Raw genomic sequence first — 26918 nt, 5'->3', positions numbered from 1 at the left:
GCTCACGTTCCAAAAGTGAAGTTATGCAAAATGTCAGCAGGTGCGGCGAGCTCTAGCTATTCCCATAACCTGTGGGAGGACGGTCCTTCCACCGGCTGCGGGGTAACAGGCCAGTCTACGGCGCTGAAGTCAGTGTGAGCTGTGCCCGCTTCATTACACCCCGGCCGTACCGCACAACCTGCGGAGCAGAAGGACTGATCCTACAGAGGCATCACGGGGGCTGGTGCAGGGATGGACGCTTTCGTCTAAGGCCTCATACACACCACATGTTTTCCATGCTGGGAAAGGCAATAGATACTTAAAACCACTATATTGTAGGAGCTCGAGTCAGTAGAAGTGTGTCTGACGACAAGCTTGTTGACGGTTTCCAGCGACAGCCAGCAGATTTGGGAATGAAGCTCTGGACTACCATACAACCATACAAAACCCAGTTACACATTAAAGGGGTTTCCTAGAAAGAAATGGCGGCACTCCAGTCCAATGTACTTTCCTGCACAGCCAATGGATGGGGGCGCAATCGTACTGTCACCAAACACGACGCCTCCTGTATTCTCAAGATAGATGGTGGCCCATAGCTCGGACTACTACCACCAATCACAAACTGATGGCATCTCCTAAAGACATGCCGTGACTTTAAATGGTCAGGTACGGTATTATAGGTAGTGTATGGCGGTAGGATTGTGACCTTACCTGGGAGATATGATTGATGGAGGACTCCATCCTCCGCAGCTGGGAAGCCTGGATGTCCAGCAACTGCAGAACATTGTTGGCCAATGCATTGATCTGATAGGCAACACTTGCCAAGGACTGGGTGGTGTAGGCCTTGGTCTCTTCTAAGGCTTTCCTCTTGTCTGGTGCCTGAAAAAAAAAATAAATAAATAAATAAATAAATAAATACATTTTTTTTCCAGGAGACACTTTATAGCCCACAACTTAACACGCCCTCCATATGATGATATCAGCGCAAAGCAGAGTTCTGCAACTGAAAATTAAAATTAATGGGACTGTCACTAAAAATCTGCATCAAACCTGTCCTGTGTGAATAAACCCCAACACTGATTAGTAATCCCTAGCCAGATCTAGCCCCAAAACTAAGAAATACTGTGTATGAAGCCAGGATTACATAAGAGAAAGAAGGGGTACAGGATCATTTCCGGGGGTGTCCACAGAAACAAAAGATGATCGCGTCAATACACTTTAGACAGTTGGAGTCAAATGAACTACTCCTCTTGACCCCCGACACCCATACACATGCACTCTAGGGGGGACGGGGGGAGGTCTCAAAAAGTTAAATATTGAGGACCTATCCTCAGGATAGGCCATCTTCATCAGATCTGTGGGGGTCCGACTCCTTGCAGCCGATCAGCTGTTTGAAGGGGCCACAGCGCTCAGATGAGCGATCGCTCGTCTTCATACTGCGAATGGTGCGGTCTCCTTCACTGGAGGAGCATTCGACTGTCAGGAGAGAACGCTTCCTTCCCGACAATCGGCTGTAACATCGTGCTGTGTAAACCCGCTAAAGTCCCAGAAAAGCCCTTTAAAGGGCATCCGTCAGCAGTTTTGTCCCTATGACACTGGCGGACCTGTTACATGTGCGCTTTGCAGCTGAAGACATCCGTGTTGGTCCCATGTTGCATATAATAAAGTTTTAATATATATGCAAATGAGCCTCTAGGAGCAACGGGGGTGTTGCTGTTACACTTAGAGGCTCTGCTCTCTCTGCAACTACCACGCCGAATGTATTTTGATTGACAGACCAGGCGTGATCACATTTACACTGCCTGGCCCTGTCAAAGTGCAGAGGGCGCAGCAATTGCAGAGAGAGCAGGGCCTCTAGGTGTAACGGTAACGCCCCCGTTGCTCCTAGAGGCTCATTTGCATATAATAAAACATCACTTTTCTCAGCAATGTGAACACATATGAACATGGGACCAACACGGATGTCTTCAGCCGCCAAGTGCACATGTAACAGGTCAGCCAGTGTCATAGGGACAAATCTGCTGACAGATGGACTTTAACCCCTTAGTGACCACCAATACACTTTTTTACTGACGTAAACAAAGGGGGGTTTAAGCTGGATAGCTGGTGTTAATCAAGGGCTATATGTACCTAAAATGGTGCATTAAAAACTACAACTTGTCCTGGAAAAAAAAATAATAATCCCTCATTACAGGTACGTTGATGAAAAAATAAAACAAACAAAAAAAAAAAAGTTAGCTTCTGTAATGCGATTGTGAAAAAAAAATGTGCCTGGTCATTGTGGGATTGAACAGGTCTTAAAACTTTTAGATCTTCACAGGATAAGTTTTTCGTTACCCGGTATCTCCCGCGGCGTTTCAGCCCAATCTCTCCCGCCCCCATGTGCAGACATGTCCACAGTCTCTCAATGTAGGAATGTACAAGTAAATAATGTCATAACCTTGGAGGACGTGCATGCTTCACATAGTTGTGACATCCAACTTCACAGCGCCAGGGGAACATTCCCTGTTAACCCTTCACCTCCTGAGAATGGAAGTCTGAAGACCTACAAGTGTCCTAAATCTCACCGGCCAAGTACTCAACATGCAAGGGGAGCGAAACGAGTACCTGAGCCGCCTCCATCTCCTAGGCCTAGGGGCTTGTATAGGAAATGGTTGAGCGTTCTCGCTCTCCATAGACTTCAACTGAGAATTGCCCCCTTCTCCCCCCCCCATTTAACCCAGTTGTAGGGGCTGGAACAGCTGGGAATCCACCAAATTGGACACTTATGATATATCCAACTTGAAAAACTCGAATGAACCGATTCCTAGCTAACAGATAACCAACATGGCCGACGTTACCCAGCTTTCCTGGAGAGTACAGCAGCAGGACACCCGGTGGCAGACATGTTCAGGAGGCTTGCAACCCAAGAGAGGAATAACTCAAGCCGTTTCTCAGAAGGTTGGGTCAAAACCAATATGGCACCCTCAAAATGTCCAGAGGTCTGGTCATTCCTGATGAGGAGCCTGACAGCCATTCCTGTAGCGCTAGCTTCAAAGGAGAGGACTCCCTCCACACCAAGGAAGATGAGCCGTTCAGGAGTCTAGGAAAGCGATGCCACCCAGTTTTCCTAGTAACAGATCTAGTGAAGAAATTAATTCAGTGACTCGAACCTCATTCAAAGACACTGCCTTAGGCTACTTTCACACTGGCGTTTTGGCTTTCCGTTTGTGAGATCCGTTCAGGGCTCTCACAAGTGGTCAAAAACGGATCAGTTTTGCCCTAATGCATTCTGAATGGATCCGCTCAGAATGCATCAGTTTGCCTCCGTTCCGCTCTGGAGGCGGACACCAAAAACGCTGCTTGCAGCTTTTTGGTGTCCGTCTGATGAAACTGAGCCAAACGGATCAGTCCTGACACACAATGTAAGACAATGAGGACGGATCCGTTTTCACTGACACAATCTGGCACAATTGAAAACGGATCCGTCCTCCATTGACTTTCAATGGTGTTCAAGACGGATCAATTTTGGCTATGTTACAGATAATACAAACGGATCCGTTCTGAACAGATGCAGACGGTTGTATTATCTGAACGGATGCGTTTGTGCAGGATTATGACGGATCCGCACCAAACGCGAGTGTGAAAGTAGCCCAAGTACATAAAGAAAACAAACCCAATATCCTTAAGATATGTACAGGGCACATGATGAATTTCAAGAACGGCCCTTCATTAATTTGCAAGATTTGACAGAAGTGCCCCATTTCTTCCCCTCCAGAGCTGCACTCTGCCTACTGTCTCATTATGTAACTGTGCCTTTCAGGCTCATAGAAGTGAGTGGGGGCTGTGTACAATGTTCTGCTCCTACACAACTCACAAGATGCTGAAAGGTTTATAAAGGAAAAGTCTTCAGTACACAATGTGACGGCAGACGTGGGCGTCCAGCTCCTTACACAGGTGAAATCCCAGGAACCCACTCAGTAGATTCATCTATTGTATGAAGGAGCTCCTGCGCTCAGCCGGCGTTCTATTACCGAGGTGCGGATTTGTTCCACCGAGCAGAAGGAATTACACAGACCATCTCAGATAAAAAAAAATAAAGATTTAAATATAAATAAAATTTATATAATATATTAATACACACACACATATATATATTAAGACTCACGCCCACAGTGGGTTTTTTTACGAGCAGAAATGGACTTTGGGCGTGGAATTTGAAACATGCAGCGCGTCAACTGTTTGTGCGGATTTTCATCCGTTGCAATGCACGTGGCGAGACGTGGGGCAAATCTGCACGGGACATGTGGATTTTGGTGCGGAAATGCCTAAACTCCCCTGAAGTGTGCATGCAGCCTTACAGCCGTCCTTCAGGCAGTCACGAGCGCCCACCGTATGACAGTGCCCCTTCCTGCCATATCCAGTCTCCTGGCGGTGCGGTATAATACGTCGGTTAATGCTTGACGTGCGCCCTGGCTGATGGTTGGGGAGCCCGGTGGGCACGGCTTCATTTACAGTGCACTGAAAAGAAGGATTACCCGACCCATTCAAGACAAGGGGATAGATAGCCAGTGGACGCGGCTGGTGAGGAGAGGGTTAAGGTTTCATCATCCGGCCGTCTCTTTACAAGAGGGGCATTTGTATGCAGCCTGCGAAATATGTCACTTGCTGTTCTATTCAGGAAGCGCGGCGTACAATGGCGGCCAGACTATAGCTTATTTATCACGGCGAGAAAAATCTGCAGCAATACGGCAACACCGGGGCAGCCCTGCACCCCCCGGAATTAAAGGGGTACTCCAGTGTCAGCAAATAACAGTTATTTTTCCTGTAATTAAATGTAATAGAGTCTTACTACCGCGCCATTCACTGCCGAGCGCCGTACTCAGCAGCCCCAACGGAAGGGAAGTGAATGGAGCCGTGGACACATGTGTGCTCTGTGTCTCTATTCACACACGTCCTCATGATTTGGGGAGGGAGGGAGGGGGGGGGGGGGGGGTCACAGCTATAAGACTCCCACAATCATATTCATAACATCCCCCCCCCCCCCCCCCCCCAAACCACCAATAAAAGATTATCAGGTCCCGGCCCCTCCAGGTAGAAGTAGTCGGACCTCTACAGATCGGAGGTGGGTGCTGTATACACAATGCAAGATACATGATCACTAGGTGACGTGGCCAACCTGGTCTAAGGTCCCATGCACAATACCGTTTTCATTTAGCAGTTTGCGGCTCCGGAAAAAACGCGATACCGGCAGTGTGCATTCTGCATTTTCTCTTCCGCATGTCCCGCCCCATGTTAAAAATGACTTGCAAAACGGACGAGAGTAGGACACACTTTATATTTTTTGTGGGATGGCAGAACGGAAATGCGGACCGCACACAGCATGATGTCCGCCTTTTTTGTGGCCCCCACTGAAATGAATAGGTCCTCATCTAATCCACAAAAACATGCGGACCAAAAATACGGTTGTGTGCATGAGGCCTGAGGTTTCACGTACACGGCCGTTGATCAGCCGTGCCAGCGTGCACAACGTACCAATATCAGCACGGTGGGGGTCCGACTCCTGGCACCTCCAGCGATAGGCTTTTTGAAGGGGTTGTGGTGCTCACAGGAGTGCTGCGCCCACTTCAGCGTATACCTGCATGTCGTCCCCCCCTTGTAGCAGCGGTGCGGGGTAATTACACCTTCTGCTCCCATTTACTTAAATAGGACAGAACTGTTGTAATTACCACTAGTACAAACCCCTTCAATCAGCGGGGGTACCGGGGGGGCGACTACTCCGATCCGATATTGATGCCCTGTCCTGAAGATATGTCATCAACATTAAGCCACTACACAATCCCTATAATAAAAAAAATAAATCCCAATAGCTACCCCATAGATACTTGTGTTTTATTGCACATTATTGTTAAAATAATTTTTTATTTCTTTTTTTTTCATGTCAAGAGCGAAAAATGATGCTGCCAATGCCGTATCTTCAGCTAAATAGAAGCAATGTTCTAGTTCCCTAAATAAACTATAATAAGAAAGATAATGAAATGAAAACTAGAAAAATAATGAAAAAAAAACTGGGGGCGAGCTTCGGGAACTTCCCGGGATGTTATGCAATGGCGGTAGTTACCCTTAAAGGGGTTGCGTCACAAAGCATATTCTATATTTTTCAAACCAGCACCTGGATGTGAATACTTTTGTAACTGCATGTAATGAAAAAATCTAGTATAGCTACTGAGTTATTCAATAGAATGTATCCGTCTAGCGCCACCTGCTGTTTCTTCTTTTCCTGATATTTTGTCCGTCTCAATGAACTGGGTCGAGCGTGCTCAGTTTAAATCTTCAACTGCCACCAGCCCTATGTCCTGTTAGAAGCTGTGGAAGTTACAGGGAAAGAGCTGCAGCAGAAAGGACACGTCCCAGAGCTGCCAGACTGAAGATAAAGCAGAGCAACTGGGGCAATGAATGGGCAGATCTCTGGATCCATGTGAGGTACAGGGCTGGTTCTAGCTTTGTTAGAAAGAGATTGTCTTGTATTATACGGTGTCCAGTGTATACGGGACCAGTAAGAAAGGCAGATACAGAAATTGTCTAAAAATGGTGCCTGCGATCCTCTCCGATCAATCCATCGACCTTCACACAGTGAACCTCGAGCCAGGAAACACAAGACCCGCTCGTGGATCCGAACTGCCCGAGAGAAAGAGGTCCTTATGGCCCATACTGCTCAGTTATTGAGCCAGGAGTGGATTCATAAGAAACAGGGAATGTAGAGGAAGGACCTCACTACATGCCGGAGATCCGCTTCCAGGGAAAATGGCTCCAAGTAGATAGTTAAAGGGGTTCTCTGGGTTCAGACGCAAGAGAAACCATCTACGATAAGAAAGTGATCATCAGCCTTCGTTCACATCTCCATTAAGGAGATCCGGCACAAATGCCAGCTGTTGGCTGGATGAAAAACTGTTGCATGCAGCAGTTTGGTCCGGCTAAAACCCAGCATTTATGCCGGAAAGCTGACAGATCACCGCCGGACTTCATTACAGTTAATGGGGATCCAGGGATGCGAGATCCTGTGACAGAACAGCCTGCCGGATCTTCTTGATGGAGATGTACACTCAGCCTTACTTTACCAGTAGATCCTATGCTGCGGCTACAGTTATCCCCGCTAGGATGTGTTTACCCGGCTGCATCGGTAACAACCCGTGACTACTTCAGCCAATCGCTGTCCTCCTGGGTGCACCGCAGAGGCCAGGCGTTGGCTGCAGTGCTCACACGTTGCCGATGTGACGCCAGTCAGTTAAGCAGACCCTGGCTGGGAGAACCAGGGCAGCAGCACAGGAGCTGTCGGGTAAGTAATGATCACTACTTTATTGTTAGGCGGATCCTCCTGTAACTAGACAATCCCTTTAAAAAGGGAAAATGCTTGGGAAGGCCTTCTAAGCATATGTTCACACTGGCGTGGCAGGGCGTCAGGACGTGCAGGAGGATGGTGAAGCACTTAGGACCTTTTTTGTCTTCTACACCGCTCTTTCACTCTCTTCAGGTTTAGTTTAGTAGCTTGTGGGCTACGTACACAGAATAAAAAATTTTCAGGCCAAAAAATGGATATAAATAAAAACTATAATTCTGCCCGTGGTCCATCATTACTCCTATAGCTACAGTGTTCGACTTGCGTAGCATCCTTCACACAAGTAAAACTCTGGGCAGGAAGGAAGTCCCGACCTTCCACGACCAGCGAGAGTCAATGTAAACTCATAGAGGGTACGCCCTTCCTCCGCCGGCATGTACTCTCACTGACTCTGCTGGGAGCCACTGATAAAGTGCTGAACTCCACCACTATAAATAGGCTCCGGCCATGGTATATACACAGTGAGGACAATGACGGCGTTTCGTCCTTCCGCCAGACATTATGCCTCCTGTTCAGGTGACGTCAACAGCACGTTCTGGAGACTTTCCCAATTCCTCCGCATCAACAAACCTGTTCTGCTTGTTTGGAGTGAAACAAACATCTACTACGGGGAGGACGGTGCGAAAACCCGATTGGTGGTAGGAAGACTGTAAATGACTTGTGCGATCTAACATATACTGCAACGGAAAGCTGAAACTTAATGCGGGGGCCCCGTTCACAGTTGCATTCGGAATCCTGTAGCCTGATCCGGCCGAGGATAGCCCATTGATAGGACTGTGTGCCGCCGCATCCCCACCCACTATAATGGAATCCAGCAGAGATTTATACTGAATGAAAAATTTGTCTAATTGCATTCACTTTGCTGCTATGTATACAATTCTGCAGAACGGGTGCGGACCCATTCATTTCAATGTGGCTGCAAAAGATGCGGACAGCGCAACGTGTTCTGTCCGCGTCCACACTTCCGTTTCATGGCCCCACAAAAAAGATAGAACAGGTCATATTCTTACCCATAATTGTGGACAAGAATAGGCATTTCTATCAAGACAAGGACGTTGCGATCCGCAAAATGCAGAACGCACATAGTCGGAGAGTCGTGTGAATAAGCCCTTACCGTTAGTAGGTGTACACCACACTGACAGGAAGACTGGCAACAACCAGCTGTCAATTTATTCCAACATTTTGAAGAGGTAGAACAGAGGAATTACACCGTACAAAAGACAATATGCCCTATACTTATTAGTTAATGAAAAAAGGGACTATTAAGGACTTGAAAACTGACGGCCTATCCCAGTGATTTGCAACAGCTGGAGAGCCGCAGTTTGCCTAACTACAACTCCCACCATGCCCTGCTGTAGGCAGTCTTTGCATGCTGGGAGTTGTAGTTCTGCAACAGCCGGAGAGCCGCAGTTTGCCTATCACGGGTATCCTTAGGATTCTCCATCAACATCAGATCAGTAGATGTCCGATTCTGATATTGATGGCCTATCCTACCTACAGACTATCAATATCAAAGTGCTGGAAGAGTCAGTTAAATCTTAGACTAGGAAACGGCATGTGTGGCCAGGTTTATTTTAGTGGCACTTTCCCTTTAATTCCTTGTAATGTAGTTGGTGAGTGGTACCAGGTACCACGCCGTGTTTCTAAGGTCTAAAGCAACTGTGCATGCCTTCTACACACTGAAGACCTTTAGGACGGGATAGGAAGCCAGAAAAAACATCTAGGCCGAGATCAGAAGCCTTCGGCACTCCAGCTGCTGTGAAACTACAACTCCCAGCATGCAAACATGCCCGGCTGTTCTTCTAACTCCCACAGAAGTGAATGGGGCATTCTGGGAGTTGTAGTTTCAGCAGACATTGAGTGCCGGAGGTTAGCCTCGCTGATGACATCGATTGGGTAAGATGGCTTGTGGCTACCACTTCTCTTTGTATCATAAGGGTGTCCGCCGGATGCCATGTTGGGAACTGGTCGATGGGGAGCTTGCTCAATTGCTCACGGCATAGGTGACCATTTCTTACTTTACTCTGTAAGTTATCTTTTCTATATACTGTATCATAGTTTAGTAAACTTTTTACACACCTAAGCCTAGTCAAGCCTATTTTATTCCCGGTTCTCAGAATTCATGGTAAAAACAATGGATGACAGGCAATTCCCAGTATATTGCCATTAGGCTACATTCACACGTCAGTAAAATGTTTCCGTATGTCATCCGTTTTTTGCGGATCCATTGACTTTGTATTGTACCAGGATCCGATTTTTGAGGAAAAGAATAGGACAAGTTTTATATTTTTTTCGGACAGGCGGAACGGAACAACGGAAACGGACAGCACACATTGTGCTGTCCGATTTTTTCCAGGACCCATTGAAAATGAATGGGTACAGAACTGGTCCAGATCTGTTCCGCATAAAACGGAACAGATCAGGAAAGAAAAAACGGACGTGTGAATGGACCCTTATGGCATTACGCCATTCACAGATTCCAGTAAAGATACAGGGACCAGAGAGCCGGGCTATAAAAAAAAGCAAATTACATAAATGAATGATTCACAACGAAGCAGAGAAGCTTTGGGAATTGGGAGCAGCACATCCCATAACATTACCATAGGGTCGAAGATCTATTAGCACAACAGACCGGAAGAGAAGGATTTAATCCATTATGCGCTCAGAATCGATGTGAAATGCACAGTGAACATTTACGTATCGTCGCCATCTCCAGAAACACATTCCATTCACCACAGCAAGCAGCTAGGCGGCACATCCGAGAACTGCTGATACACATCGGCCTAATGTAACTGGAGGGGCAGGGGGAGAATGGAAATCTCTCTCCATTCAGACTGTGACATTCACATCTGGGTGCTGTCCGAGTGTAGAAGAGACAGCACCCCGGCCCAACACCCAAAGAAAACCTCAGTCTGCGTCCTCCTGCATCCAATTTTTGTGCAAGAAATACTTGTAACGGACACAGCGTGGATGCCAACCACGGACTAGTTTAACATCTAAAAGGGGCTTTAGGCTCTGTGCACACCCCGTTAGAGGATATTCCGACATACCTCCGACGGAACGCACACTATATACAGTGGGATACGTAAATAAGGGGGAATTTTTCTAAACACCTTTGTACGGAATAGCGTAGCTCTACAACACTACTCCATACTGCACAAAGAGGGACGCTCACTTACAGAACACTCTTTTGGCCTCTGTCAGGCGAACGGAGCCCTATGACGAACGCACCAAGAGATTTTGGCGGGTTCTGCACCAAGCGTGGGCTCTAAACTTGATTATGAACAGAGCCGTGCTTTGCACAGCTTTAGCAGAGGGTTCTGTTAGAAGCCCTGGCGTACCACGTAACTGGCACCGACGCCAAAAGAGCTATGCAGCTAGGGTAGGTACACTGCGGGAGTAGCCGCACAATGTCAATAAAACCAATCTTAGGCTACTTTCACACTAGCGTTGTTTTAATCCGGCGTTCAATTCCGACACCGGAACTGCCCGCCGGATCCTGAAAAACGTGTGAAAACGGATTACATTTGAATCCTGATCAGGATTTTGAGCACAATGAAAAAATGCATTGGAAAAAACGGATCCGCCATTTATGGACTTTAACTTTTTTTTCACATTTTTCGGGTTTAACATGCAAAAGCCGGATCCGTTTTGACTGAACACACAGCGCCAGATCCGGCGTTAATGCAAGTCAATGGGAAAAAGGCCTGATCCGGCGTTCAGTCAAAGTGTTCAGGCTTTTTGGCCGGAGGTAAAAATACAACATGCTACGTTTTTCTGAAAAGCCTGATCAGTCAAAAAGACTGAACTGAAGACATCCTGATGCATCCTGAAGGACTGACTCTCCATTCAGAATGCATGGGGATAAAACTGATCAGTTCTTTTCCGGATTTGAGCCCCTAGGACCGAACTCAGCGCCGGAAAAGAAAAACGCTAGTGTGAAAGTACCCTTATGTTGACCATGGACAGAAGCCAAATCTTTAAGGCATCATGAAATGATCCATGTTGCAACGCACCAGTGTAATCAAGTTCTGAACGGTGTGAGGTTTCGCTCTGGTAGACAGGATTCGCGGACGCAGTATAGAGGCAACAAGTTCTTTGGATCAAACAGTTCAGTGTTTTATTCACACTTTAGGCAAGTGACAAAGCAAGCAGTCATATTCAAACAAAAAGTCACCTTGCGGTGTTGGTGGTAAGTCACACCATGCGGCAATTCTGCCTCAAATAGTCCTTGACCATAGCAGCACCAACCTGTTTTCACGCCAAACAGGTAGCAAGCCTTCATCCAGACACAAGGCTCCCAGATCCCAACACAGAAACTGCTTTTGAGCCCAGCTGCCTATTCAAGGACAGCCAGGTACTGCCAAAACCCGGACCAGCATTTGACCTCATCTGGCTGTAAACCAGCCCAGCAGCACATGCTGAGAGGAAAATACCTGTTTTCCCAGACCAAACCTCTCACTGTGTCACAACGGGTATGGACATTGTCGTGATAAAAGGTTTGGGTATCTCCCATGTAGAACGTGTTAAAGGGGTCCTCTGAGAGTTCTATACTGATGTAATCAATGGGGGCTCAGACATCCAGCACCCTCACCAAACAACTGTTTGAAGAGGCCGCGGTGCTCCGGTGAGCACCACAGCCTCCTCGAACCTTACTAAGCACATTCTGAGGATATGTCATCAGTATAAAATGCTTAGACAACCCCTTTAAAGGGGTTGTCTTATCTCAGACAATGGGGCCATAATGCAAGGATATGCCCCCATTGTCTTATAGAGCAGGGACCGCACCTATAACGGGAACAGAGCCCCGCAAAGTGGTGGCTGGAGGACTCTCGTCTGACCACCACCAAGTGGTCTCCCCATAGAAGTGAATGGGAGCGCACCTCGCATGACCGGCCACCGCTCCCATTCACCTCTATGGGCCTGAACAATAGGGCGGCTGCGCATGTAAAGTGCGCCCTCCACCACTTTCGAGACTCAGTTCTCGATATAGGTGCGGGTTCCGCACCTATAAGACAATGGGGGCATATCCTAGCGAAATGCCCCTATTGTCTGAGATGAGAAAACCCCTTTAGGTATTCTACATAGAGCCTCTTCTGACCACCCTTGGGCTTTCCTCATCTAATATATTGTTGGTACATCATATGCTATCAGTGTCTGACCAGCGAGACTCCCTAAGGTCTTCAGAACCAAGATCTGTGGCACCCTCAAAGGGGTATTCCAGGATTTTAATACTGATGGCCCATCTTCAGGTTAGGTTTTTTGACTGCAGCACTACTCCCACAGATGAGAATGGGGGCACCATTGCAGTAACCCTCTCAGTCCTCCACACAACGGACAGAGCGGTTTAGTTCCAGAGGAGACTTCCAGTGCCAGAGCGACACTATAACAGCTGTCTTACACCCCCTGCCGATAAGATACCAAATGCCTATTCTGAGGATGGACCATCAACGTTAAAATCCTGGAATACGCCTTTAACAACTGCAACACAAACCCATACAGTTGGATGGTGCCATACTGTAATTCTATGCAATAGGCACTGCTTGCTGAAGATCTCCACCAAGCAGAACTTGATCCTCAACGTAAAGGGTCTTGAGGCTGAAGGTCTATAAAGGGGTCATCAAACCCCAAAGAAAATGTTGCCCTGACATAAAATTAGGAAATGAGTAATATTCACCTTACCAATCCCTGGCCGAGCCTTCACCCACTGGTTACTGTTCACCTGGCTCCAGACATGACGCATGGACCTCAGTGGTGCCCTGGCAGGAGTCAAGAGACTGGTGGACCCTCAGTTCAGGAGAAGGTGAGCAGCAATGTAAGTGCTTTGTAAAAATATATCAAGGGTCTGGACACCCCCTTTAAAAGAAGCCTGGACGGACAAACTGTCAATGAATGCCTATGGGTTGAAATAATGCAGCAGGTACCTATAGGTGCCCAAATTTGGCGTAATATGGTAAATTATCTGTAACATGTTTTTTTCACCAGTTCCGACACTGTCTTTACTGAACTGCATCTCATGATGTTCTCTCCATTACAAGGGGCAGCAATGTCAAGGCAATGCCCACGTTACACGGGAGGTTAATCCGCCCGGAGCCTTGTTTACCCACTGCACACACTGGCGAGGGATGAATACACGCCAGTCAGCCTGGCACCACAATACCATGAAGATGGCATTCATATGCCGGTCACATGTGCCCATTACACAACACCACCTTACTGACGGCTGGAAAGGGGTATAAAAAGGCTCCTTTATACCAGTACCATCGCCGTGGCACTGCCAGTGTGTCCCGGAGACTAGAAGTGGCACCAGGGCAGTGACAATACATATGCTGCTTGTATGCATTGTATTATGTGGAATATCGCACGTGAAGTGAAACAAAACAGGGGTCAGTGGTGAAACTACAACTCCCAGCATGCTCTATTCACTTCTATGGGAGGACAGAAATGCAAGTGTATATGCTGAGCGTTGTAGTGCCAAAGGTTGCTGATCCCTGGTATAAAACAACTTTAAGGGTGCGTCCATGTGCGCTGGAAATTGTAACAAAAGTCCATAAAAATAAAAAGGAACACTCAAAAAAGTATTACAGGCGGTTTTCTCTGCAGAAAAGCGAGCGGACATCGCCTTCTCCATTGCAAAAGGGTTAAATCTGCTGGGGAGAACCGCGCCATAAATTGACATGCCGCAGATTTCAAAAGGCGCACCACAGGTCTTTTTACTCTGCGTTTTTCGCACGCGGCATATTTTCCGTTGCGGATTTTCATGAGATTTTTAAAAAATTTTATCACTTTTGCGGGTACCGTACACAGTTACGGATTTTATTGCACGAAGATCCATGACCGCCAATTCTATCCTACATCTATTTGGTCAAGGGCTTATTCAGAAGGCCGTATGCTGTCCGCAATAATGCGGATCTGTTTTTTTTTTGCGGATTAGATACAGACCTATTCCCTCCTATGGGTCCCTTTTCTTCCGTTTCTACGACTCCGCAAAAGAAATTAAAAAAAAGTCCTATACTTGTCAGTGAAAACCAGGATGTGGCCCCAATGGAGTCTATGGGTCCACAAAAACGCAGAATGCAATCCATCTTTTTGCGGACAGTTCAGGATACGCGTTTTTGCAGACAGCATACGGCCGTCTGAATGAGCCCTAAAGGTGAACTCGGCCTAAGGCCTTGTGACGGATGTGTTCTCCAAGGACAGCACCGGTACCTATGACATTTAATGGGTCTGTTCACACATCACTGGTTTTACGTAGGCCAACCACTGATGCAGCCCTTTGGTCCACGGTGCGGCCCAAACACGCCTATTGAAGTCTATGGGCCCGTGAAAAACCACCGACACCGCAGATGGCGTCGGTGGTTTTTCACATGCTCTAGAAATTAAAATTTTCAGCTAAGCAGTGTACATGGAATATGGAAGGCAAAAAAAAACGGACACGAGGACCAAACACGGATCCTTCACAGATGGATTTTCCGCAGACATCAGACACGTAAATGTGAACGAGGACTCAATACTGAGGCAGAAAAAGTTACATTTTTTCTCGTTCTTGCACTAATCACCCATGGCAGATTTTAGGGATCGCCCCTGCAGGGGAGGCCGCCCTGGATCACAATGTGCAGAAGGGATCTCTACACTTGTAGGTTCGCCATCCGGTCGGATCAGCGCCAATCACTGCAGCTGGGACGTATGTAATAAGTATTGGGTGTGCTGCTGGAGCGCCGCGTATCCTCCCAGACGCTGCTGTCACATTACAACAGATGGAGTCACTAAAAAAACGACACGGGTGGTGCCAAAGGAAGAGGAAGCCAGTGTGTGCAGCTGTCAGCTCAGAGCCGAGCCTCGATGGCCATTTCCTGTTATTGCAAACACTTTGCGGCTGTGCAGTTTACCCCGCGTGATCCCGCACTTACCCAGACCCAGGAGAATCCCCCGAAACGTCGCCCGAGGTATGCCCGGATCACCACCCCCACTCTGAAGACCAGTGACGATCTACCTTGATTAGAGGGTCCACAGGAGGACGTCACATCATGGGGTTTTAGAGAAGATAAGGGCAACGTATGGGCAGCCAGGCCGAGACGGACAGCTGCAACCCAATTTTAAACTAGATCCTGGAAAGTGTTTAAGCAAAAAAAAAAAAAAAAAAATCCACTGACCTTTGCTCTGTTTCAGCACAGAGGCTCCGGTCCCCGAGGCGTGACCTCCAGACCGTCACCTCTGCACACATGTTTTAGTTATTTTTTTCCTGAAATTCAGGTTTTTGTTTACGACCATTTTTTAGGTGCCCTTTAGGGTCCATTCACACATCAGTGTGTGTTTTGCGGATCCGCTATTGCGGACAAGAATAGGACATGTTCTATTTTTTTCAGGATCGGAACTGCGGACCCGGAAGTGCGGGTCCGCAATTCCAGATCGGGGCCGCACGTCGTGCGGCCCCATAGAAATGTATGGGTCCGCAATTCCGTTCCGCAAAATGCGGAATGGAACTGCGGATGTGTGAATGGAGCCTTAGGCTAAATGCTCACCATTAGGACTGCGTGCAGAAAATCCGTACCGTAGGTCACGCACATTGCATTCTATGAGAATTTTAAATTCTCATCTACACGATGCCGATTTTTTACATACGGATTTTAAAATCCGCAGCATGTCAATTTTATTTTATTTTTCCTGACCGGATTTCCTCTATGAAATTCAACAGGGAGAGTAAACTCTGCATGTGGAAAATCCGCACCAAGACCGCGTGTAAATCTGCACCGAAAGATGCCGATTGACCGCGCGGATTTGCCTGCGAACACCTGCGGATTCTCCGCGCGTAAATTCTGAACGTGTACCGGTCTGTAGGAAAGTACCTGGCAGCGTGTGGAAATAAAAAATAAAATAAAATTAGAGCAAAAAATAAAATTACAATTTTAATGCCACTTCATCTAAAATACTACACCCAGCGATGACCGAAACAATCCATAGGAGTCGAATCGTCTCAATTAAAGTTCTTCACCTTTAGTAAAATCTGGCCTGGATAATGGGGTGATCTTGTCAAAGTGGGAGTCCTCTGAAGCGCTTCACACGTAATTTTTTGGCGGTGTACCCCTTAATGAAAAGCACAGATGCCTCCAATAGTGATCCCGGCACCCATGCCCACCAGCTCATAGCACGCACATAACCGCCCCCACCGCTACGGCAGGGTTACCACTGGGGAACATTTCGGATCATATTATATTTGCCATTTGTCTGTGGCACAGAGAGGAGAGACGCCTCCCGCACCGCCCCGATAACGTCTGGCTAATCAAGCCGGAATGAATGGAAATGCCAGCGGCAGAGCAGGAAGAGGCCGGAATATAATTATAGCAGTCTGATCGGGAATAAAGTGCAGGGCGCACGATGGGCGGGGGGCCTCCTTACATCGGGCCTTTCATCTCGTACTAGACTGTGGCAGGGAGGCTACAGATGTTCAGCAGATGTTACCTACAACGCAGCCCACAGAAAGCAATGTGGCGGGCTACTGGGCCCTTAAAGGGGTAATACACAGAAAATGGATACTCCAGAACACCTCCGACAGCATTGTGAACCGACAAAAGGCCCTTCACTGATAAGTGGAATCTCCGAGTGCTACTCCATAGGTTGGGGGGCTTTAAAGCCGGCCATACACATTAATTAGGGCCTCAGGGACCGGCCCGCCATCTCATGTGTATGGGGGGCCTCCTGACTCTCTGGCCAGGTATTGGCAGAAAGAAGGATTGAGCATGTTGAATTTCATGCCATCCTGAGCCAAGCATGCATGTGTATGGGAAGGGGCGGTCAGAAGTAATAGCTGTCAGACGAACAAGACCGTCACCGGCCAACGGCTATGTAACGTGTATGACCAGCCTCAGGCCCAATTCACAATTAAAGGGGTATTCCGGTCAGATTAAGGCTACTTTCACACCTGCGTTAGGTGCGGATCAGTTTCAAACGGATCTGTTTTGACTTGCACTGAAAGTCAAATGGAGGCGGATCAGTTTTCAATTGCACCATATTGTGTCCCATTGACTTGCATTGTGTGCCAGGACGGATCCGTTTGGCTCAGTTTCATTAAGCGGACAGCAAAACGCCACAGGCAGCGCTTTGGTGTCGGCCTCCAGAGCGGAATGGAGGCTGAACGGAGGCAAACTGAGGCATTCTGAGCGGATCCTTATCCAGTCAGAATGCATTTGGGGCTAAACGGATCCGTTTTGGACCGCTTGTGAGAGCCCTGAAAAACGGATCTCATAAGCGGACCTAGAAACGCCAGTCTGAAAGTAGCCTAAGTTATCTCCTATCAGATCAGTGGGGGTCCTACCGCTGGGACCCCCTATCACGAGAACGGAGTGGTTGGTCAGGCATGCGTGCGGCCGCTCTATTCATTTCTATGGGAATTCCGGAGACAGGAGAGCGCTGTACTTAGCGCTGTACTCGTCTCTCTCTCTCTGGACATCCCATAGAAATAAATGGAGCAGCTCCAGGTCCTGTGCAGGTTTAGAATGGAAAGCACCCGGACTGAGCGGTGAATACCACCGACCCGCCATCCGGACAGTCGGACACCGTGCCAAGAAAACACACGTCCTCTCTAGAAGCGGCCGAGGCTGAGATAAAGTCAGAGGTAAATCCAGCAGGAAAGGGAAGCCCTTCCTTTAGGTTTCCCATTACCTTTGGTTAAAAAAATAATAATTTAAAAGCGTGTTCTTAAAGAAAAAAAAAAGAGAGTGGTCTTTGAAAGCACGCGCTTTTACACGTGTAGATGAATTACCCATAACAAGCGCCGATCTACAAAGTCAGATCAGCGCTCATTTACTTTGATTTCCCAGGGCAATTATCAGGACTGTTCATTCACTGCTTGCGGATAGAACGCCCCCTATTTACACGGAGGAATATGCGCAGCCTGAAACCAACCATTTCTATGCCCACATAACAGATGCGATCAGTGACAAAGGAGGGCGATTGCTGGGACAGCGTTCACATGGGACTCATCGGTCGGTATAAAAAGGCCTCAAGACGTAAAAGCTCCCCTTAAATATTATCACAAAAAAAAAAATAATAAGATTCTGATCTGAATTTTGCCAGCTGCGTTTATCAGATAGATGCGGGTCCCAGAGGTGGGGGCATATCCTAGCGATGTATTCCCCCCATTGTCCGAGATGGAAATACCCCTTTAAGGCTGCGCTCACATCTGCAGCAGGTAAATCTGGTAGTCTGTGCCGGCCGAGGAGCTACCCCATACACAGCATAGCCCGGTCCACTCTGCATCTCCGTTGACTATAATGGGATCTGACGGGTTTCCGGCGTAAATACTGGCTCTACTGGACAAATACCGCTAGCTGCAGCGTTATTTGTCTGGCAAAAATCTGGCCTTTGTGCAGGAAATACGCTGGGTCCCCGTTGGATCCATTATAGTTAATAAGGATCCAGCGGTGTCCAGCTATGGTCAATACGGTAGTCCGTTCCTCTTCCAGACTACGGGAACTACCTGCCGGAGACGTGAACGCGGCCTCGCCATGGAGGAATAGAACAGCAGCCGTCATTGGGCCGGAGCAGATAACACAAAACACATTTGCTGTTCAACCATTATTCACGGCAGAAGCAAAACAGGCCGAGCATTAACGAGGATGTAAGAGCGCGACATGCAATATTCATGAGTTACTCCGCTTACGCTTTTATTCCTGCAGCATCAGGGCCGAACTGAAAACTTGTGCAGGGATTTCGTGTGAAATGTGAGGAATCCAGACAGACGCTCACTGACGGCAGACTACGGGTGGAGTTGGAAGAACTGGATTCCCTGCACTGTCTCAGGGGTACGACGAGCGCAGAACGAGACCCGCAGAAGAGGACAAAACAGTATGTCCGAAGCCAGAGTCCTGCCCTGCAAGGAAACCGATCTAGCCGAAAAAGTTGGGTTATACTCAACAGGACCTGAATGGTCGTCATTCACAAAAAAAATGTACGCCAGTATTTGGCGTAAAAAAATAGTTGCAAGACCCCTTTTTAATGCCTGTGTGACAGTATCTGATGAACTGGGGATCCAATTGCTGGACCCCCATCGATCACAAGAACAGGGGATCCTGGAGTCCCCAACTAAATGGAGTAACAGTAAGGGTCCATTCACACGTCCGTGTGTGTTTTGCGGATCCACAAAACACAGACACCGCATTTTGCGGACCGCACATCGCCGGCACTTAAAAGAAAATGCCTAATCTTGTCGGCAATTGCGGACACGAATAGGGCATGTTCTATTTTTATTTTTTATTTTTTTTCGGGAACGGAATTGTGGACCCGGAAGTGCGGATCCGCAATTCCGGATGCGGGCAGCACATAGTGCGGGCCCATAGAAATAAATGGGTCCGCAATTCTGTTCCACAAAATGCGGGAACAGAGTTGCGGACGTGTGAATGGAGCCTTAGGGCTCATGCACACGGCCGTCGCCTGTTTTGCAGTCCACAAAACACAGATACTGGCCGTGTGCGTTCTGTGGAACGGAACCTCCGGCCCGTAATAGAACTGTCCTATCCTTGTCTGTAATGCGGACAAGTCCTATATTTTTGCAGGGCCGCAGAACGGACGCGCGGTGTGCTGTCGGCATCTTTTACAGCCCCACAGAAGTGAATGGATCCGCAACTGATCCACAAAAAATACATTTGTGTACATGAGCCCTTCCAGACATGAGTGCTGCCGCTCTGGTCACCAGAGATGGCTGTCCGCTGTACTTTACACTGCTACAGCACACGTTGGCGCCCTATAAGCAAAGTAAAACAATAAAGATGCCAATTACTGAAGTTGCGCTTCTCTAGCGGACGGACCGCGGCTGTTCTTCTGTGAAATCATAACCTAAACCACGTAGAAGGCAGAGGAGACGTCCGGTGGTAACGCCAAAAACTTCCACGGTGTTTGTCGGCAACTACAAGGAGGAGGTAAAGTTTGAGGAAGTAACACGGAGGCGATGGCACATGTCAGATTTGGAAATGTTCTGAATAATAAGGCACTAAGTGACCGCGGTGACACCATAGAGAAGAGCGCGGCTCCTGGCCTCCGTGCACGCCGCATTCAGTGTGAATGAGAGGACGAGCACCCGGCTGACACAGACGCACCCATAGGCCTTCACTCCCCCTCCTTTCAGCCGGCGCCGGCTGGTGAATATAAGCATACTTTTTATTTATTTACGGTATTTTAGGGCTCATGTACACAACCGTTGTTTTGCTGTCCGTTTTTTTTTCCGCTGATTTAAGTCCTCATCTGTTCCGTTATTGCACAAAACATATCCGTATGGTTTCTGCATTTGATCCATTTTTTGCAGATCGGAAACGTAAACAGTAACTTATTAAAATCACCAAACACATGAGCAATATGGGCTGGGCATAGCATTTCTACAGTATGGATCCGCAAAATACGCATGTGTTCAGTGTGCGTTCCGTATTTTTTGCGGACCCATTGACTTGTATGGGGCCCTCGGAGCGCGATTTGCGGACAATAATAGGACATGCACTACTTTTTTGCGGAACGGCCATGCAGACAAACTGACACGGAGTAACTTCCGCATTTTCTACAGCCCCATTGAAGTGAATGGTTCCGCATACGGGCCGCACAAAAAAAAAAAACGGAACGGAAGCGGAAAGAAAATAAGTTTGTGTGCATGAGCCCTAACTGTGTAGGAAATTGCAGCAGACTGCACTTTCCTGTACAGGGGGGCACCCAAAAATAAAATACAATTATAAAAAAACACACCGACTGGTATAATTTTTACAATTTGACGCCACTGCATGCCAAGAGGTACAAAGGCAAAGGCACGCGACAAAGTCTTCCTGATGTAGACCTCTGACAGCGGGCTCAGACCGATAACCTTCTGCCCCATGGTTGGTAGGGAAGCGACCACACGGTGCGGTTGCGACACTGCCTCAATGCGGAGGAGTACTGCGCGGCCATACAGGCTACAGCTGCTCCTGTTCAAAGGCATCTGTCAGCAGTTTTGTACCTATGACACTGAATGACCTGTTCCATGTGCACTTGGCAGCTGAAGACATCTGTGTTGGTCCCATGTTCATATGTGTCCGTATTGCTGAAAAAAGTGATGATTAAATATATGCAAATGAGCCTCTAGGAGCAACGGGGGCGTTACCGTTACACCTAGAGGCTCTGCTCTCTCTGCAACTGCTGCACCCTCTGCATTTTGACTGACAGGGCCAGGCAGTGCAAAAGTCAAAGTGCAGAGGGAGCGGCAGGTGCAGAGCCTCTAGGTGTAACGGTAACGCCCCCGTTGCACCTAGAGGCTCATTTGCATATATTAAATCATCACTTTTCTCAGCAATGCAGACACATATGGACATGGGACCAACACAGATGCTTTCAGCTGCCAAGTGCACATGTAAGAGGTCAGCCGGTGTCATAGGGACAAATCTGCTGACAGATGGACTTAGTACGACGACGGATCTGTCATTCCATTATACTGCTCCTACGATGGAGGAAAAAAAAAGAGATTGAGAACGTAGGTGTGAACAGCGCTCAATCCAGGGAAATCTCAATTTTTCAGAAGTGTCAGATGATCAAAATTGTTGGATTAGGTCTCGTGCACAACAGTCCACAAAGCTGCAAAACACGGATGGGGTCCATGTGCCGTCCGCGCGCACTCGCTGACGTCAATGGGTTCATGGCGCACATTCTGCGGATCGGATTTATGGATACCAGGGTTTCACGTGTATGTGCTTCACTTGGCCTTGTAAAACCACCGCGGTCTTGCCGCGCTGTACTGGGCCTCGCAGTACACTATCGTCCGTCCGGCCGCCGCAAACCATCAAGACAACAGTTCGCTGAACCCCCCCCGGACAAAATCCATTTAAAAGGCCTGTGACGGAGTCTAAATCCTTCCCCTTGTACATTTCCAATTAACCATTGACGGCGTGTACGACACGGCGGGGAAAATAACCGTCCAGAAAAACCCGCCATCTCTTTCCAAGTGTCTATGGTGAAGTGATATTTGATGCAGCTGTTAGTCACCGCGCGGACACGTTCCTCGCCGCCTCCACATTCTGGACGCACGGCACAGATTACTCCATCTTCTCTACAGGACATACGAGGTGAAGCAGCAGCGCATGGGACGGGTGCCGCACCCAGGGGAGTAGGGCCTGTATAAGGTGGACCCCCCCCATGGACACCAGCACTGGCGCTCTGCTACTAGGGCTGAGCGCTGCACGGCATGACACTTACTTATAGCAGCCCTTTGTATTAAAGGGGTTGTCCACCCTTTAAGTGATGGCCTATATCCAGGAGAGGTCATCACTAGCTGACTGGTGGGGGTCCGACAGCCGCACCCCCCAGTCGCTGGAAGTCGCCCTCTGAGCTACAGAGCACCATCAACACTGCAGCGCGTGCGCTCCCACTGAAGCCAATGGGAACCGCACTGCAGTGTTGTCGCTACACAGAACAGCCGATCGGCGGGGTGTCAGACACCCACCTATCCTGAGGCTAGGCCATCACTTTAAAAATGCTGGATAACCCCTTAAAGGGGTGACTTATCCTCACCGATGACCTACCCTGAGGATAGGCCACCCTTTAACGGGGACACCCCAGTCACTTGATCCCGTCTCACTGCAGTAGACGATGGGGAGATACAGACAGATATGACGCCCTTCCCGGCAGTGTGCCCACCCAAATGAGGTTGTGGGGGGGGTCTAAGTTCTAATAAGAGTCTAGCGGTAGATCATTTCATCCTAACTTGTATCTTCGCAGAAGACCCCTATAAGGCGTTGCTCGGGTTTACGAGGACCTCTCCACACTTCTATTTCCCATAAAACACAATTCAGAAGCCGTCCCTCCATTATTCCTCCCGGAAATGTATAATTAGCATGCCTCCTATAGGGTGTGTGTCTGTACATAGGCCGCACATTCAGTGACAGCAAGCGGCGATTCTCTTAGCAATCAGTAACACGTGCGACTATCACCTTAGAAAGTTGCGTAACTTCTGCAGCCAAAATATAACTGACGTAAAACGGGAAACGCCCTTCAGCGAGAAAGAAAAGTGCAAATACCGCCTTAAGGCGCTCACTAAACAAATAAATAAGATACAAACCGCGCAGACACTGGCATGGAGGTGGACGACCCGGCGTAACCCCAGCCTTAGGCTCGCCATGGCTGATTTTTGCCCTCGATCGGGTGGTGGGGTGGTACGGGCTACGAGTTTTGCCCCCTCACTTTTCGGACTGCGCCTCCTGCGTGGTCCAGAGGGGTATGTTCCTGGGCAAAGCACCTCCCCCATCCTATAGAGCAGTCTGGAGGGAGTTCCCCTGGAATTCCTATAGAACAGGAAGCAGTCGCCCATCACACCTATGGCGGTCCTGCCAGCTGTCACTTCTGCGTCATCAGGGGCCACGACCCCCCCACAAACACAGACGCCCGCAGAATCACCATAGACAACCATGGGAGTTGTGATCCCAGGGGTGTTAGGAAAACCACAGTAGGGCACACGACCCACGGCAGATAAAGTGAGGCTAGAAGCAGCGGGCACAGCTGGCACCAACGACCCCTTAAAGGGACAGACGACAATGAATACAAAACTCATTCTGGAAACACAGGCTGGCACTGGGCACTAGACAAAGCCTGACATTGGGGGCCCTGTAGTAACATGCTGCCCACTGCACCCTGGGGAGATGACAGTGATCTGAGTCATGTCATAAAACAATAGGCACACCCTGTGGGCAGAGCAGGGCCTCCCGCCCGCGCCGCCGGCCTCCACCAGAGGTGACGAGAACCAGAAGAATGAAAGCTGCGCGCGGCGCGGAGAGAAGACCCCCCCTCCCCATGGGCCGCCACCATCATCATCCCCACTTCCTGCACTGTGGGCGCCCCCCCCCCCAGCAGATAGCAGTGACATCGGTCACGGAGCTGTCACCTGGACGTAGTTGCTCTCGCAGTAATCCGCCACTCGGGTGAGGTTCTGGTAGCTCTCGATCAGCGCCCGCTTACCGGCGGGGATCTCCTCCTCTAACAGCATCTGCAGCTCTGCCATCTTCCAGCCCTGTGCATCTCTCTCTCGTACAGCCGAGGACAGACAGCTGAGCCCAGACCCGCCCGCCAGCTATTCTGGGATTCCGAGCCTCGCTTTCGTCTAGCCCCGCCTCCCTGTCCATACCACAAGCCCTGACGGCTTCCGTACAGTGCGCAAAGGACGACGGGATCTGTAGTTATTTTTTTATTAATATTGTTCTTGTGTAGATTTACGAAAATGTAGATATTTATTCTGTGATTATTAAGAATGGGACATTTACCCTGCCCCATGCTGCCCTGAGACTTCACTTGTCATTTATGTAAATCATTTAGCATCATTTTTTTTTTTGTGATACTTGATTCTTCTGAAATTTTTCTTACAATAATTTTTTTTATTTTTAGAACCAGTTAATTGTTTTAAAAAAGGGGAAAAAGTCTGTTTTTAACTATATATATATATATATTTATTTATTTTTTATTTTTTTTTATTTATATTTTTTTCTGTTTTGTTTTATCTCTTACAATATAAATTGCTTCCAGGACGACACATGTTGAGACCATTGTAACTTGAGTAATCGATTCAAAAGCCCTAAAATCAAGATTTAAATGGAACCTGTCACCTCCCAAAACCATCTGAAGCCGCCAGCGGTACCTGAGAGTAGCGAGCAGCGTGTTTCCGACGATAATTTTCTTCCTGAAGGACGTAGTGGCAAAAGCTCTGAAAACGTTCCTTTATCCCCTGCCGGCCGCTTCTCTAGTCAGGCTTGAAGTCAAGGGGGCAGCGGCCTCTTTGCTTCAAGTCACGGTGACCGCGCCCCCTTCCCTGCGCCTTCGCTGTGACTGACCGCGCTTATGCAGAGAGTTCGGCAAAGCCAGCCACACAGCCGGCGGTCAGTCACAGCGAAGGGGCAGGGAAGGGGGCGCGGTCACCGTGACTTGAAGCAAAGAGGCCCCTGCCCCCTTGACTTCAAGCCTGACTAGAGAAGCGGCCGGCAGGGGATAAAGGAGCGTTTTCAGAGCTTTTGCCACATCGTCCTTCAGGAAGAAAAATATCGTCGGAAACACGCTGCTTGCTACTCTCAGGTACCGCTGGCGACTTCAGATGGTTTTTGGAGGTGACAGGTTCCCTTTAAGAAAAATAAGCGGATAACTAAGACTACTTTCACACTAGCGTTTCTATTTTCCGGTATTGAGATCCGTCATAGGATCTCAATAGCGGAGAAAAGCACTTCCGTTTTGTCCTCATTCATTGTCAATGGGGACGAAATGTATCTGAACAGAACGCTCCAAAAGGCAATCCGTTCCGTTCACATAACGGAGAGCAAACCGCAGCGTGCTGGGATGCGGAGCAAAACGTATCCGTCATGACCCACAATGCAAGTCAATGGGGACGGATCTGTTTTCTCTGACACGATCCGCCACAATAGAAAACGGATCCGTCCCTTTCGATGGAGTTAATCACGGATCCTTCTTGGCTAAGTTAAACCAGATCCATTCATAACGGATGCAGACGGTTGTATTATCCGTAACGTAAGCGTTTTTGCTGAACCCTGCCGCATCCGGCAAAAACGCAAGTGTGAAAGTGGCCTTATTCAGATATCACAGTCAGTAATAGCTGCTAACTATAACTAATGCAGCTATTTTACCAGAGAAGTGGCCTTGACTGGTTGGATCGGAGTCTGAGACATTGTAGGATAAGTCTGGTTTTAACTTACGATGGGTTAGAAAGGTCTATTGTATCCTGAGGGATCTCTGTATCTTACAATGGGTGAGGCTAGACATTGTACATTGTGTTCCCCTTATAAGGTCTTGCAGGACCTTTGCTGGGACCTTTGCAGTACCCCAGACCCGGGGGTACCTGCAATGACTGTATATAGGTTTGTTCTGTTGTGTCATCTTTAACTACCAGTTAAGATTAAAGGGGTTTTACAAGCGGGGGCCCTGCTCAGATCTGATTGGTGGGGGTCCTCTTGCCAATCAGCTGTTTGCTGATAATCCCGGAAAACCACTTTAAATTAGGCTGAACTTTGTGTGTATCCATATTTTTATTGATCAGAATGAAAGTTTTCTATAGAAAGCTCAAACACTCTTTGGCACTGCCTAGAGATTTCTGACGCAGCATTGTATGCCCACCGCCATTCGCATGCTTTCCGGAAATCTTTAGAACAGACGGCAGGACATCCACGCAATGTCACGTTATATTTCCCAACTGTCGTTCCTTAATTACAACCTGCTGCTCCGTCCTTCCATGCTGGGCTTGGTTCCTCGCTCAGTATTAGAAAAATTGCTTTATCACCAAATGTAACTTTGTGTAGGTTTAGGAAAGCATTACGTTAGGTTATATCAGCGGGGAAAGAACGTGAGATCAGATGGCGGCCAGTATGAAGCGCGTTATCCCAGTAGACGTAAAACAGAAAATGAGTGGAAGAAAAAGCTAAGCAGTTGGCCACAAACCCAGAGCTGACATCATGTTCCCGAGCTCTTCGTGTTCTCTCACTAGCGTCTCGTCACTGAAGGGCACGAGGAAGAGGTGAAATATCCCGATTTCTAGATGTTGAGTCTTGATTTCTTGGTACAAGTAGAAATA

The 26918-nt window shown here is 48.2% G+C and overlaps 1 protein-coding gene across 7 annotated transcripts in view; it reads right to left on the bottom strand.

Moving 5' to 3' along the window:
* Positions 1–24457, bottom strand: part of ABI1 (abl interactor 1) — a 79783-nt gene extending 55326 nt beyond the window's left edge. For 3 of the 7 annotated variants that reach the window (XM_040434380.1, XM_040434383.1, XM_040434379.1), the window contains exons 1-2: positions 24237–24456; positions 691–858 (exon numbers count right to left, since the gene is read on the bottom strand). In XM_040434380.1, the coding sequence (XP_040290314.1) occupies positions 691–858; positions 24237–24353 (285 nt within the window). In that variant the 5' untranslated portion in view covers positions 24354–24456. Of the gene's footprint in view, positions 1–690; positions 859–24236 lie in introns of all 7 variants that reach the window. The other 4 variants (XM_040434378.1, XM_040434382.1, XM_040434381.1 and 1 more) reach the window with 2 other exon arrangements.
* Between the last annotated feature and the right edge of the window lie 2461 nt (positions 24458–26918).

Source organism: Bufo bufo, chromosome 5 (genome assembly GCF_905171765.1).
Source record: "Bufo bufo chromosome 5, aBufBuf1.1, whole genome shotgun sequence".
NCBI lineage: Eukaryota > Metazoa > Chordata > Amphibia > Anura > Bufonidae > Bufo > Bufo bufo.
This window is presented reverse-complemented; position numbering and strand designations above follow the sequence as displayed.